At 44.5% G+C, this 12,329-nt stretch overlaps 1 protein-coding gene across 1 annotated transcript in view; it reads right to left on the bottom strand.

The window, feature by feature from the left end:
* The window catches only part of LOC309567541 (vomeronasal type-2 receptor 26-like), a gene marked incomplete at both ends in the record, with an annotated part of 298,253 nt that extends 290,260 nt beyond the window's left edge, over window positions 1-7,993 (bottom strand). Inside the window, one exon of the mRNA XM_082272924.1 lies at window positions 7,776-7,993. Within this exon, the coding sequence (XP_082129050.1) occupies window positions 7,776-7,993 (218 nt within the window). The remainder of the gene's footprint in view (window positions 1-7,775) is intronic.
* Window positions 7,994-12,329: the final 4,336 nt, after the last annotated feature.

Raw genomic sequence — 12,329 nt, 5'->3', positions numbered from 1 at the left:
GTTTTCACTTTAAGCCTCATTAAAAACATTAAATCAGTGCTCCTTTAAAAATGATCATTTTTTAAAAATGTTTTGCTTTGCTACATGTTCCCCAAGTCAGTACCCAGACCACCATACACTTTTTTGGGCAAAAACTTGCATTTAAGCCTTCAAAATGAGGGCTTTTGATTTTTGAAGTTCGAGTCCCATAGACTTCAAAGGAGTTTGTATTGTTTTATATCTGAAAACTCACCTGACCTAAACCCCATTGAGAATCTGTGGGGTATTGTTAAGAGGAAGATGAGAGACACCAGACCCAAAAATGCAGACAAGCTGAAGGCCGCTATCAAAGCAACCTGGGCTTCCATAACACCTCAGCAGTGCCGCAAGCTGATCGCCTCCATGCCATGTCACGCCACATTGATGCAGTAATTCATGCAAAAGGAACCCCAACCAAGTATTGAGTGCATACTATACTGTACATGGACATACTTTTCACTAAGCCAACGTTTATGTATTAAAAATTCTTATGTAATATTCTAATTTTCTGAGATACTGAATTTTGGGTTGTCATTAGCTGTAAGCCATAATCTGATTTAGCTTTGATTAGGTCTCCGGTGTAGAAACCCAGAAGCAATGTCATGACAGATTTAAAAATAAATGACAGTAATCAAAAGAGCCAGACTTGGCTTTTGAATGCTTTTCAGTTCAGAGGAGGGGAGAGGTCCTGTCACTGCCTATTACTGTCATAAGGGATGTTTACATTCCTTGTGACAGCAACAAAAGTGATCTTTTTTTTTTTTAAAAGGGACAGTGTAAAAATAAATAAAATAAAATAAAATAAATAATAATAAAAAAAAAAAAAAATTAAAGCACCCCGTCCCTCCGTGCTCGAGCGCAGAAGGGAACACATACGTAAGTCATGCTCGCATATGTAAATGGTGTTCAAGGTATTGCCACCATTGTTAGAGTGAGAGCAATAATTCTAGCACAAGACCTCCTTTGAAACTCTAAACAGGTAACCGTTAACATTTTTTAAAGTGTCGCCTATGGACATTTTTAAGTACCGTAGTTTGTTGCCATTCCACAAGTGTGCGCAATTTCAAAGCGTGACATGTTAGGTATTTTTTTACTCGGTGTAACATCATCTTTCACATTAGACAAAAATATTGGGCTAACTTCACTGTTTTGGTTTTTTTTTAATTCATGAAAGTGTATTTAAAAGACCGCTGCACAAATACTGTGTGACATAAAATATTTAAACGATCGCCATTTTATTCTCTAGGGTATCTGCTTAAAAAAATAGATATAATGTTTGGGGGTTCTAAGCAACTTTCTAGCAAAAAATATTGATTTTTAACTTGTAAGCAACAAATGTCAGAATGTACTATTTAATATAGAAATGCATTGATTTGTGTCTTTTATAACTGCCTGGGGTTCAGATTTAAAACCTTTAAACATACATAAAGGACATGAAAACAATTTGGTATAAGAACCCTCGCCTCTGCCCTGTGTTTGAGTTTGTAAAAATAAAAAAAAAAAATAAATATAAATAATAACAGCACAGATTGCATGTATGGTGCTATAAAGAATGAAAACAGGTGGCGTGGCTGCCAGCGCGGAAGATGGCCGCATGTTAGGCTAGCTCCGTACGGCCACCCGGGACAATCTCCGCTACAAGGGCTTCCACATACCCCTGAAACGCCGGACCAGCTCCGTGACCCACCCGAGCACAACAGCAATGACCCGAAGGAAGAAGGACGGCGGTCAGTCGAATAAACTGACGGGATTCCTCATCTCGCAGGCGCCCGGACTCCGCCAAAATGGCGGCGGAGATCTGAGAGGCGGGCAGCGCGGGAAGCAAGGGCCGGCTCCGATGAACAAACTGCCGCATCTCCCGTCCGCCCCGCCGCAGCGCCGCATAGTTGGAAACCCAGACAGCGGGCAATCTTCGGGCTCACCATCTCCACCCTCTCCGTCCTCCAGGAGCCCAGCAAAGACCAGGCAGCGCAGGGACTCTCCTCCTCCCCCAGCAATGGAACCAGGTATGGACATTACTTATCCCTCACTTGCAGCTGCAGCCTCTAATTCTCTGCCTGTGGATCCATTCTCTACATGCTCCTCTGGAGGGATCCCGATCTCAGAAGCCTCTATGAAAAATATGCTATATTCCCTAAGAGCTTCTATGCAAGCTGACATGCAGCTACAGACCAAACAAATCACATCTGAGCTCTCCTCCCTGGGTTCCAGGATAGATCAAGTGGAACACTCTATCTCCACACATGCTGACTCCATTAACATGATTATCGATCGAACGAACACTCAAACCGATGAAATCGCTTGGCTAAAAAATAAGGTTGCTGACCTAGAGGACCGATCCCGTCGCAACAACATTAAGGTACGGGGTGTTCCGGAATCGGTCTCTCCCACACAACTGCTGCTGTTACTACCTTGTTTAAACTACTGGTCCCTTCTCTGCCAGAATCAGAGCTCCTGATCGACAGAATTCACCGACTACCCAAGCCCTCCTTTTTGGCAGGGGAAGTGCCTAGGGACATACTGATGAGGGTTCACTTTTTCCACGCAAAGGACCGCATAATGCTAGCAGCTAGACAACTTAACCAGCTACCGGAACCTTATGGAGGGGTGCAACTGCTACCGGACTTGTCCAAGCACACATTACAAGCCAGACGTAATCTGGCCACTGTTACCAAAGCCTTGCGTAACCACCAGGTGCAACACAAATGGCGTTACCCGGTGACCCTTCTGGTCACACATGAAGGATCTACTGTACCTATCAGGTCACTGGAGGAAGGCCTCTCTGTACTTCGTAGATGGCACATACTGCCAGCGGATCAGATTCCATCTCCTCTGTCTATGCCTCTACGCCCCATGGACAGTGAGTGGCAGGTGGCGTCCCGCAAGAGGCCCTCCAGGTCGAATTCTGCATATTCTAGCCCTATTCGCGACTGAAGTCACACAATTTTGTCCTAGGCCACTGATAGTCAATCTATCTGGCCCCTCATTGCTTTTTTTGCGGACAGTTCCGCTCTCGGACTGCCGAGACAGTCCTTTTTTTAGGCTTTTTGTCCCCTTCACCCTTGTCCCCTTTTCCCTCCTTCACGACATGTTTGGACAATAAGGATGGCACACTACTCATGAACATATGCTATGATCACTGCTCGGGATTCTCAGCGCAACGGACTTTTGTGACTTATCATGACCATTAAGTTGATCTCCATTAATGCTAATGGACTGAACCACCCCGCAAAGAGGCGTTCCCTGTGGAAGGAAGCGATATCCCGTAAGGCGGACATATTGGCTGTGCAGGAGATGCATTTTCAGGAAGGAAACAGGCCTCAATGCACCCACAGGAACTTTCCCCAAATCCTACTTGCCTCTTGCGTGGAAAAGAAGAGGGGAGTCATGTTGGCATTTAGGGACTCTTTGGCGATCACCCTCCACAAAACTGTTCTAGACCCGGAGGGCAGGTTCATAATTGTAACTTGCGATATCAACGGACTGCCAATGACCCTCTGTGTACTATATGCACCGAATACACACCAACTCCGCTTCTTGAAGAGAACTCTTAAGCAAGTATACAACATTAAGTATGGTCATGTGTTGCTTTGTGGGGACTTCAACGCTGTTGTCGACCCCGGGTTGGACTCCTCGGCGTCCCCCAGGGACCGACAACAGTCACTGGGGGCCTTTCTCCACTGTGAAAAGTTATTTGACGTATGGCGGTGTCAACATGCCGCGGAGAGGGATTATTCGTTCTTCTCTCCGAGGCATCAGTCATACTCCAGGATAGACATGTTTTTTGTGGATATGTACCTTCTGAACAAAGCGACTTCCTCTGTGGTCGCAGACATCACCTGGTCTGACCACGCGGTGGTGGAGCTAACCATAGAGGAATCCGCTAGATCCTGCCAGACAAATGTATGGCGTTGTGACACACGTATGTTACAGAATGATGAGTGCCGCACTAGACTGACTAGGGAAATACAGGAGTTTCTTAAAATTAACGAACCGTCTGTCTCCGACCCGTGGGTGCTGTGGGGTGCACTTAAGGCCTTCATCAGAGGGGTGTGCATCCAGCAGCGGTCGCGGCTTTGGAGACAGCGGAGAGACAAGGTTGCATCACTGACAGACGATATACATAGACTGGAAGCTACGAACAAAACCCGCCCCAATGACACTGACTCACTTGCCCTGATCAAACTACGGCAAGAACTACGGCTCCTACTTATAGAACAATCCGACAAGCACCTCCAATATCTCAAACAACAGCACTACTTTCAGGCCAACAAAGCAGGGAAGTTTTTAGCCAACCAAGTAAAAAAAAAGCAGGCCAAATCCAGGATTTCCCACTTATTTCATCCTCTGACTAAATCCAAAATCACGCACCCACAAGATATTGCAAACTAATTTGCTAATTTCTATAGTGCTCTATACAACCTCCAAAATGACCCGACCGAACACCAACCTACCACAGCAGACATTGATAGATTTCTCAACGCTGTCTCCCTACCTTCACTCACTGAAGCCCAACTACATTCACTGAACTCCCCGATATCGTTGGACGAAGTCCTATCTAATATCTCTACCCTACCTAAAGGTAAATCGCCCGGCCCGGATGGATTCTCTAACGAATTCTATCAAATCACCTCACCCTTCACGAGTCCCACTCTAACGGCGGTGTTCAATAAGGCTATGGAAGTATCTGCACTTCCCCCGGACATACTGGGGGCCCATATTGTCACCTTACCCAAGCCAGGCAAGGATCCCACCACCCCTGCAAATTTTCGCCCCATATCGTTATTGAACTCCGATGCCAAAATCTATGCGCGTATCCTGGCCAAACGTCTACAAGGTATACTACCCTCTCTTATACATAGGGACCAAATGGGGTTCACGTCAGGTAGGCAAACCTCGGACACCACTAGGAGGATACTAGGGATCATGCATCTCGCCCACAAGTCTAAGACCCCATCAGTGCTACTCACTTTGGATGCCGAAAAGGCATTTGATAGGGTCCACTGGGGGTACATGCGAGCTACGCTACTAAAATTCGGATTTAAGGGTCCTATACTATCTGCAATTACGGCGTTATACTCGTCCCCATCAGCGCAGGTGTACACATCGGGTACACTATCCGAGCAATTCCACATAACAAACGGCACCAGACAGGGATGCCCCCTCTCACCATCAATTTTTAACCTGGTCATAGAACCCCTGGCAGAAACCATCCGTTCCAATGCTAAAATCACAGGCTTCAATCTCCCATCATACCATCACAAAGTAAATCTATTCGCGGATGACATCATTTTAATGCTTACACAACCGCAGATTTCCCTTCCCGAGGCATACGCGACACTCCTAACGTATAGTAAGGTTTCTTACTACAAATTAAATGCGTCCAAATCCACGGTCCTCAACATAGGAGTCCCCACAGAAACTCAGGAGAACCTCTCGGAGGCTATCCCTATTCCCTGGTCCACGGACAGCATACACTACTTAGGCATAGATCTTCCTGCTAATCCAGCTCGACTATTAACCGTTAATATGTCCAGGATCCTCACGAAAATAAATGCAGATATCTCCCGGATGCGCCCCCTGTGGCTCTCTTGGAGCGGCAGGGTGGAAGCATATAAAATGTTTATTTTACCCCAAATACTATACCTATTTAGGGCACTTCCCATACATTTCCCCATGACACACCTTCACAAATTGTCTAGATCTCTGATGTCATACATTTGGGAAGACAAACGTCCACGTTGTGCATTCTCAACCCTAGTTCGGAAGAAGCAATTCGGGGGTGCCTCCATCCCGGACATACCATCATACTATTGGGCCACTATCCTGGCGCAAATGCGTCATTGGTTCCACACGTCAGACCCTCCAATTTGGGTGGATCTGGAGAGGGATGTTGCACCCACGCCGGACCTTAAAAATCTACTTATAAGCGACAAATGGAAGGCCTGGAACCTGCCGGACCTCTCCCCTACTATGCAAGCTTCCCTGCGGGTGTGGCGTCGCTCTCCAGCTCCGCTCAATGAAAAGGACGTACTCCCTGAGACAACTCTACCAATATCTACCCTCCAACCACACATACCTGACATCCCCATCCATTTATTACACCGCTGGGGTATTATCTCCGTTAATTCCTTCTACAGCGGTGATACTCTTGTTCCAGTCTCTGACCTGATTCGCAAATATGACCTCCCGTATCATTCCTTTTATCATTTACTTAGAATAACACACTTCCTTATGTCTAATCCTCTAAACAAAATACTAGTTGATGGTAAATTATGGGACCTACTTACAACGCCAACGCCAAAACCCCCCAAACTTTAATACTACTACAATATCTTACTAGACAACATGACATTCCACAAGACTATGCACATGTTCAAATGGGATAGAGATCTGGCTACCGCCTTCCATATCTCCAAGTGGGGGAGAGCGTTAAGCTCGATTCACAAATACTCCCACTGCGCCAACCACTGGGAAATGACCCTCAAGATAACAAATAGGTGGTACTACACTCCCTTCCGCCTGGCAGGTTTCTCTCCAAGGTACTCCCAACTGTGCTGGAGGAATTGCACGCAAGTGGGCACTTTGTTACACACGTTGTGGTCTTGTCCTTCATTGCGTAGTTTCTGGAACCAGGTGTTCTCCTATATGTCCTCTCATACGGGGTGTCTGATGTCACCATCCCCGGCTTTGGCGTTACTAAACCTGGGAATAGATGACATGCCAGTCACGTTCAGACCATGGATTACCCATGTTCTACTGGCGGCTAGAACGGTAGTCCTACGCGGATGGAAAAACCCAGTTGCACCGAATCTATCGGACGTTGTCAACCTACTAAAGATAAACTACCAATTTGAAAAGGCTATTGCAATTAACCAACTGACACTACAGGCATTCAATACACACTGGAACTTTTGGGCTCTCTCCTAACCAGGGTTTAATGCTATTGTATTGTGTTTACATTCTACCCATACTCTGATCTGAGATGTTTTCCTGTCATTGATGTATATGTGCCATACCCATATCTTCCCTTGTCCTACCCTGTCCTACCCCCTTACCCTCCCTACTCCCCATTCTAGGTTGAGTTTAACCTGCATTTCTGTATTAACGTTGATCCTGCACTTTGTTCATGTACCACAGTTTTGTACGTTTGTGCAATTACATTGTATGCATTTATTTTCAATAAAAATTATTTACACAAAAAAAAAGAAAAAAAAAAAAAAAAAAGAATGAAAACAGAACAATTGGAATTAAACTGTGAGTGCATTTAACACTTTCTGCAAAAATATTTCCTTCCTCTAGAGGATTTTTTGTTAATTTTTTCACACACACGTTAAAATCTGCATTTTTTATTATAAAATTACCTAAAACCCCCAGAGCAGAATCTATTTTCTGAAAGCAGAGGATTTGTAAAACAAAAATCAGTGAATTCTGACAGTGGAGAGTCCCGCTTTCAGAATACAATGTCTCAGTGGGGAGGATTCCTCCATCTACCTGGCTGGGAAAAAATAAAATAAAAAATCCATTGACAGCATTAAAGTGATCACTTTTACAGCAAAAAAAAAAAAAAAACAAAACAAAAAAGTAATAGATCAGTTTGCATGTAAATGAACAGACATTTTATATACATTATATACTGTACACTCTTATAATATTTCATAACGTGTATTTCTTCCAATCATTGTGTAAAGTCCTATTTGTTGTTCTCTGTCACCCTGATCACTTTTTTTTCTCTTCCTAGCAAGTAAGTTACATACCTGTATGTCTTTTCTTCCGGTGAATGTAGATTTTCTGTTTTTGACCTCACAGTGAACACTCCTCCAATGATCAAATCTCCATCATGAAAATATTGGAATTCATCAAATACCTGAATATGACTAAGGGTACAGGCCGGACTCTGCATTCCTGATCTCCAGAGTGTCATACATTGCAGGATCACACAGAACTGGAAGATGTAGGCAAATGATACACCCATAACTCTGATCACTGGATTCTTCTTTAGTTAGAGTCTATAATTTTCATTGTGACACAGACCTCTGCACCATGTGTATCACAACAATACGATAAGCTGGCTCCTCTCCTCTCTTTTTATACAGTTCAGTACCATACATCTCTCATTGTTCTCAATATACTGGCATCTTCTTCTATCTACTTTTAGTTGTTTGTGCAGGTAGTTTATTTGTGAGTGGTTAAGTTTAGTCCTCTGTTATTCATATTATTTTAACGACTCTAAACTAAGACACTTTATTACTTTATTTAAAATAAACGAAAAAAAAAAATCTGTATGCCAAATAAATCATACAATTGAAATACACAGATAGCACCAGATAATATCATAATGATTCTTCCACTCACAATAACAATGCACATAACTGTTCTATATGATTGTTTTATAATCTAAAAGTGACCCTGTAAACTAAGCTTGACCTGTAAAATAAGCACATTGTTGCTTACCTTTTTGTTGGCTATTTCCTTCAAATGTGTCCAAGTGTGTGAATACCTACTTCTCCATGTCTTTTGTATATACACTCATGATATAGCAATGGCTTTGTGTTTTTCCTAAAGTCATACCACTTGAGCTCCCTCTGGAACAGTGGGAGTAGATCCACCAGAAATCTCCCCTTGTATTGAAATGGGGAGACACATCTCCCTTGAAACTTCCCACTATATTTCCTACTGTTGCCAGCACTCCAACACTTTTCTTCCTGACTTTCAGCACCCCAACACTGCTGCTGCCTTATGGCACTCTACTTGCTGACTTGGGACAAAGAATGGCCTTTTGCACAAAATAGCGGCACTGGCATGAACTTTGGTGTGACAGTATTCACCGTCACTGGAAGTGAAAAACAGATAAATTGATGGTTTGCACTGCTTCAGTTGGTCAGACTTGTAACAGATGCATGTCATCAGCTCAAACACCTGTCTTCCATGCATTGTAAATTATGCTGATTTGCTCACCTATTGTTTACGGTGGGTTCTCAGTATTTACACTATGATATGTGTATTGTATCTTGTTTTAGCTTTGGTGCCGGCAGTCTGGTCTTCCAGGCTGGCTTAAGTGTAATGAGTTAATTAGCATGTTAATTGGGATTAGCCATGAGTCAGCTGTACCTCTGGCACGTACCTGATCTGAGGCCGAGATGCAGAGAGGGCTCCCCTTGCGGCTGAGTTTGGCACACCTCTGGGGTTGAGACAGAGGGTGTGGCACCCACAGAAGCCCTGGTTGCTAGCAGGGTCCTGATGGTAGACAGGCGGTCTCTAGCAGAGTGCTGGGCAGGAATTAACTGGACAGTCCAAGGAGGAACCAGGAAAAACCAGGCAGTAGGTGTAAGACCGGCCGGGGGACAAACACAGGGCTCGGCAGGAAGCTGCAACAGGTGCAAGCCAAAGGTATAGCAGGAAGCCCAGAAGCAGACAAGTCCGTGGGAAAGCCAAGATCAGGTACTGGAGGGCAGGTAGACAGGAAACAAGTCTGTGAGCCAAGTCGAGATCAGATAACTGGAGAGCCAAACTGGAGCAGGGATGGTCAGACGAAGCCGAGGGTCAAAGCCAGGAGAGAGAGCAGACAGGTCAGGAACAAACCGGGACAAACTGGAGTCCAGGAAGTAACAACACTCAGGAAACAGGAGGAGCTGAAGACAATCCAGCAATTTGATGGGCTAAGCAGAGTCCTTTTATAGTCCAGTGAATGAGTCCATTACGGCCATTGGAAGTACTGGCGGAGTTTCCAGTTGCAGCATGGCCATTTCTCTGACAACCTCGTTATCTAACTATTGTGTGATGTTTTGGGTAAATATTCATGTAGTGACTAGTGTTGAGCGAACACGGACTGTATTATTCGTGTTCGTACCGAATAATTGGATTTTTTGTACCCGAACACGGACACGGACACTTTACTGTATGTTCGGGTAAAAATCCGTGTTCGGTCGTTTTATTTCCGGGTTTTGCATGCTTTGGCGCTCTTTTCATGGCGGGCTTTCAACAGCCAATCAACAATCGTTTAACTGGTGTGCCTTAAGCCATCCCAGCCATGCCTGCAAATGTCTCAGTAGCTGTGATTGGCCGTCTGAAGCATGTGACCAAGTCTTTATAAGTTCGAGGCAGCCGCAGCGGCGTCATTATGCTGCTTAGATTCAGGGACAGAGCACACATCAACGTGCTGGCTGCTGATTAGGGAAAGATAGGCAGGAAAAAACCATTTGTGTCCGGATAGAATTGAGGGACAGGTCGGAGTGTTTAGGCAGGGCGAGTTGTAGGCATTTTAGGGATAGAGTCTGCTGAATTATAGGGTCAGTGTCTTCTACAAACTACAATCGATATTGCTGTGTGGGGGGTGGGGTGAATCTGCACTCAATCCTGATCTACGATCTCTTCTCAATCCTGTTAGGGACAGAGTCTGCTGAATTTTAGGGAAACTGTGTTCTACAAACTACAATCGATATTGCTGTGTGGTGTGGGATTGGAGATAGGCAGGTGTCAGTGATCCACATCCATTTTTCTGTGTGTGAGCTGCAGTGAACACAATCTTTTTGGGCTGCAGTGAACACAATCTTTTTGGGCTGCAGTGAACACAATCTTTTTGGGCTGCAGTGAACACAATCTTTTTGGGGTGCAGTGAACAAAATCTTTTTGGGGTGCAGTGAACACAATCCTTTTTGGTGTGCAGTGAACACAATCTTTGTGGGGTGCAGTGAACAAAATCCTTTGTGGGGTGCAGTGAACACAATCTTTTTGGGGTGCAGTGAACAAAATCCTTTTTGGGGTGCAGTGAACAACATCCTTTTTGGGGTGCAGTGAACACAATCTTTTTGGGGTGCAGTGAACAAAATCCTTTTGGGGTGGAGTGAACAACATCCTTTTTGGGGTGCAGTGAACAAAATCCTTTTTGGGGTGCAGTGAACAAAATCATTTTTGGGGTGCAGTGAACACAATCTTTTTGGGGTGCAGTGAACACAATCTTTGTGGGGTGCAGTGAACACAATCTTTTTGGGGTGGAGTGAACAACATCCTTTTTGGGGTGCAGTGAACAACATCCTTTTTGGGGTGCAGTGAACACAATCTTTTTGGGGTGCAGTGAACACAATCTTTGTGGGGTACAGTGAACAGAATCTTTGTGGGGTGCAGTGAACACAATCTTTGGGGGGTACAGTGAACACAATCTTTGTGAGGTGCAGTGAACACAATCTTTGTGGGGTGCAGTGAACACAATCATTGTGGGGTGCAGTGAACTCAATCTTTGTGGGGTACAGTGAACACAATCTCATACTTCTGAAGGTTTGAGGGTGCTGCCTGTTCCATACTCCCCCTACTCCTCATCTAGCCTTTTAGGGGTACAAACAATAGTAATTGGGGCCTAGTGTGGTTGTGTACGTGTGATATACATACACTTTTTTGGGATCATATTTTCTATTCCGCTATTTAATCAAAAACCTTTGGGGATCAGTTAAATTGGGGGATAGTCTGTGTTGGTACGTGTGAGAGAGATCCACCTTTCCAAGTTGTTGGGGTTCATCTCATACTTCTGAAGGTTTGAGGGTGCTGCCTGTTCCATACTCCCCCTACTCCTAGCCTTTTAGGGGTACAAACAATAGTAATTGGGGCCTAGTGTGGTTGTGTACGTGTGATATACATACACTTTTTTGGGATCATATTTTCTATTCCGCTATTTAATCAAAAACCTTTGGGGATCAGTTAAATTGGGGGATAGTCTGTGTTGGTACGTGTGAGAGAGATCCACCTTTCCAAGTTGTTGGGGTTCATCTCATACTTCTGAAGGTTTGAGGGTGCTGCCTGTTCCATACTCCCCCTACTCCTAGCCTTTTAGGGGTACAAACAATAGTAATTGGGGCCTAGTGTGGTTGTGTACGTGTGATATACATACACTTTTTTGGGATCATATTTTCTATTCCGCTATTTAATCAAAAACCTTTGGGGATCAGTTAAATTGGGGGATAGTCTGTGTTGGTACGTGTGAGAGAGATCCACCTTTCCAAGTTGTTGGGGTTCATCTCATACTTCTGAAGGTTTGAGGGTGCTGCCTGTTCCATACTCCCCCTACTCCTAGCCTTTTAGGGGTACAAACAATAGTAATTGGGGCCTAGTGTGGTTGTGTACGTGTGATATACATACACTTTTTTGGGATCATATTTTCTATTCCGCTATTTAATCAAAAACCTTTGGGGATCAGTTAAATTGGGGGATAGTCTGTGTTGGTACGTGTGAGAGAGATCCACCTTTCCAAGTTGTTGGGGTTCATCTCATACTTCTGAAGGTTTGAGGGTGCTGCCTGTTCCATACTCCCCCTACTCCTA

This window comes from Pelophylax lessonae (assembly GCF_965119305.1).
Source record: "Pelophylax lessonae genome assembly, chromosome: 1".
NCBI lineage: Eukaryota > Metazoa > Chordata > Amphibia > Anura > Ranidae > Pelophylax > Pelophylax lessonae.
The sequence above is the reverse complement of the archived record's forward strand: the minus strand, read 5'-3'. Positions and strand labels throughout refer to the sequence as shown.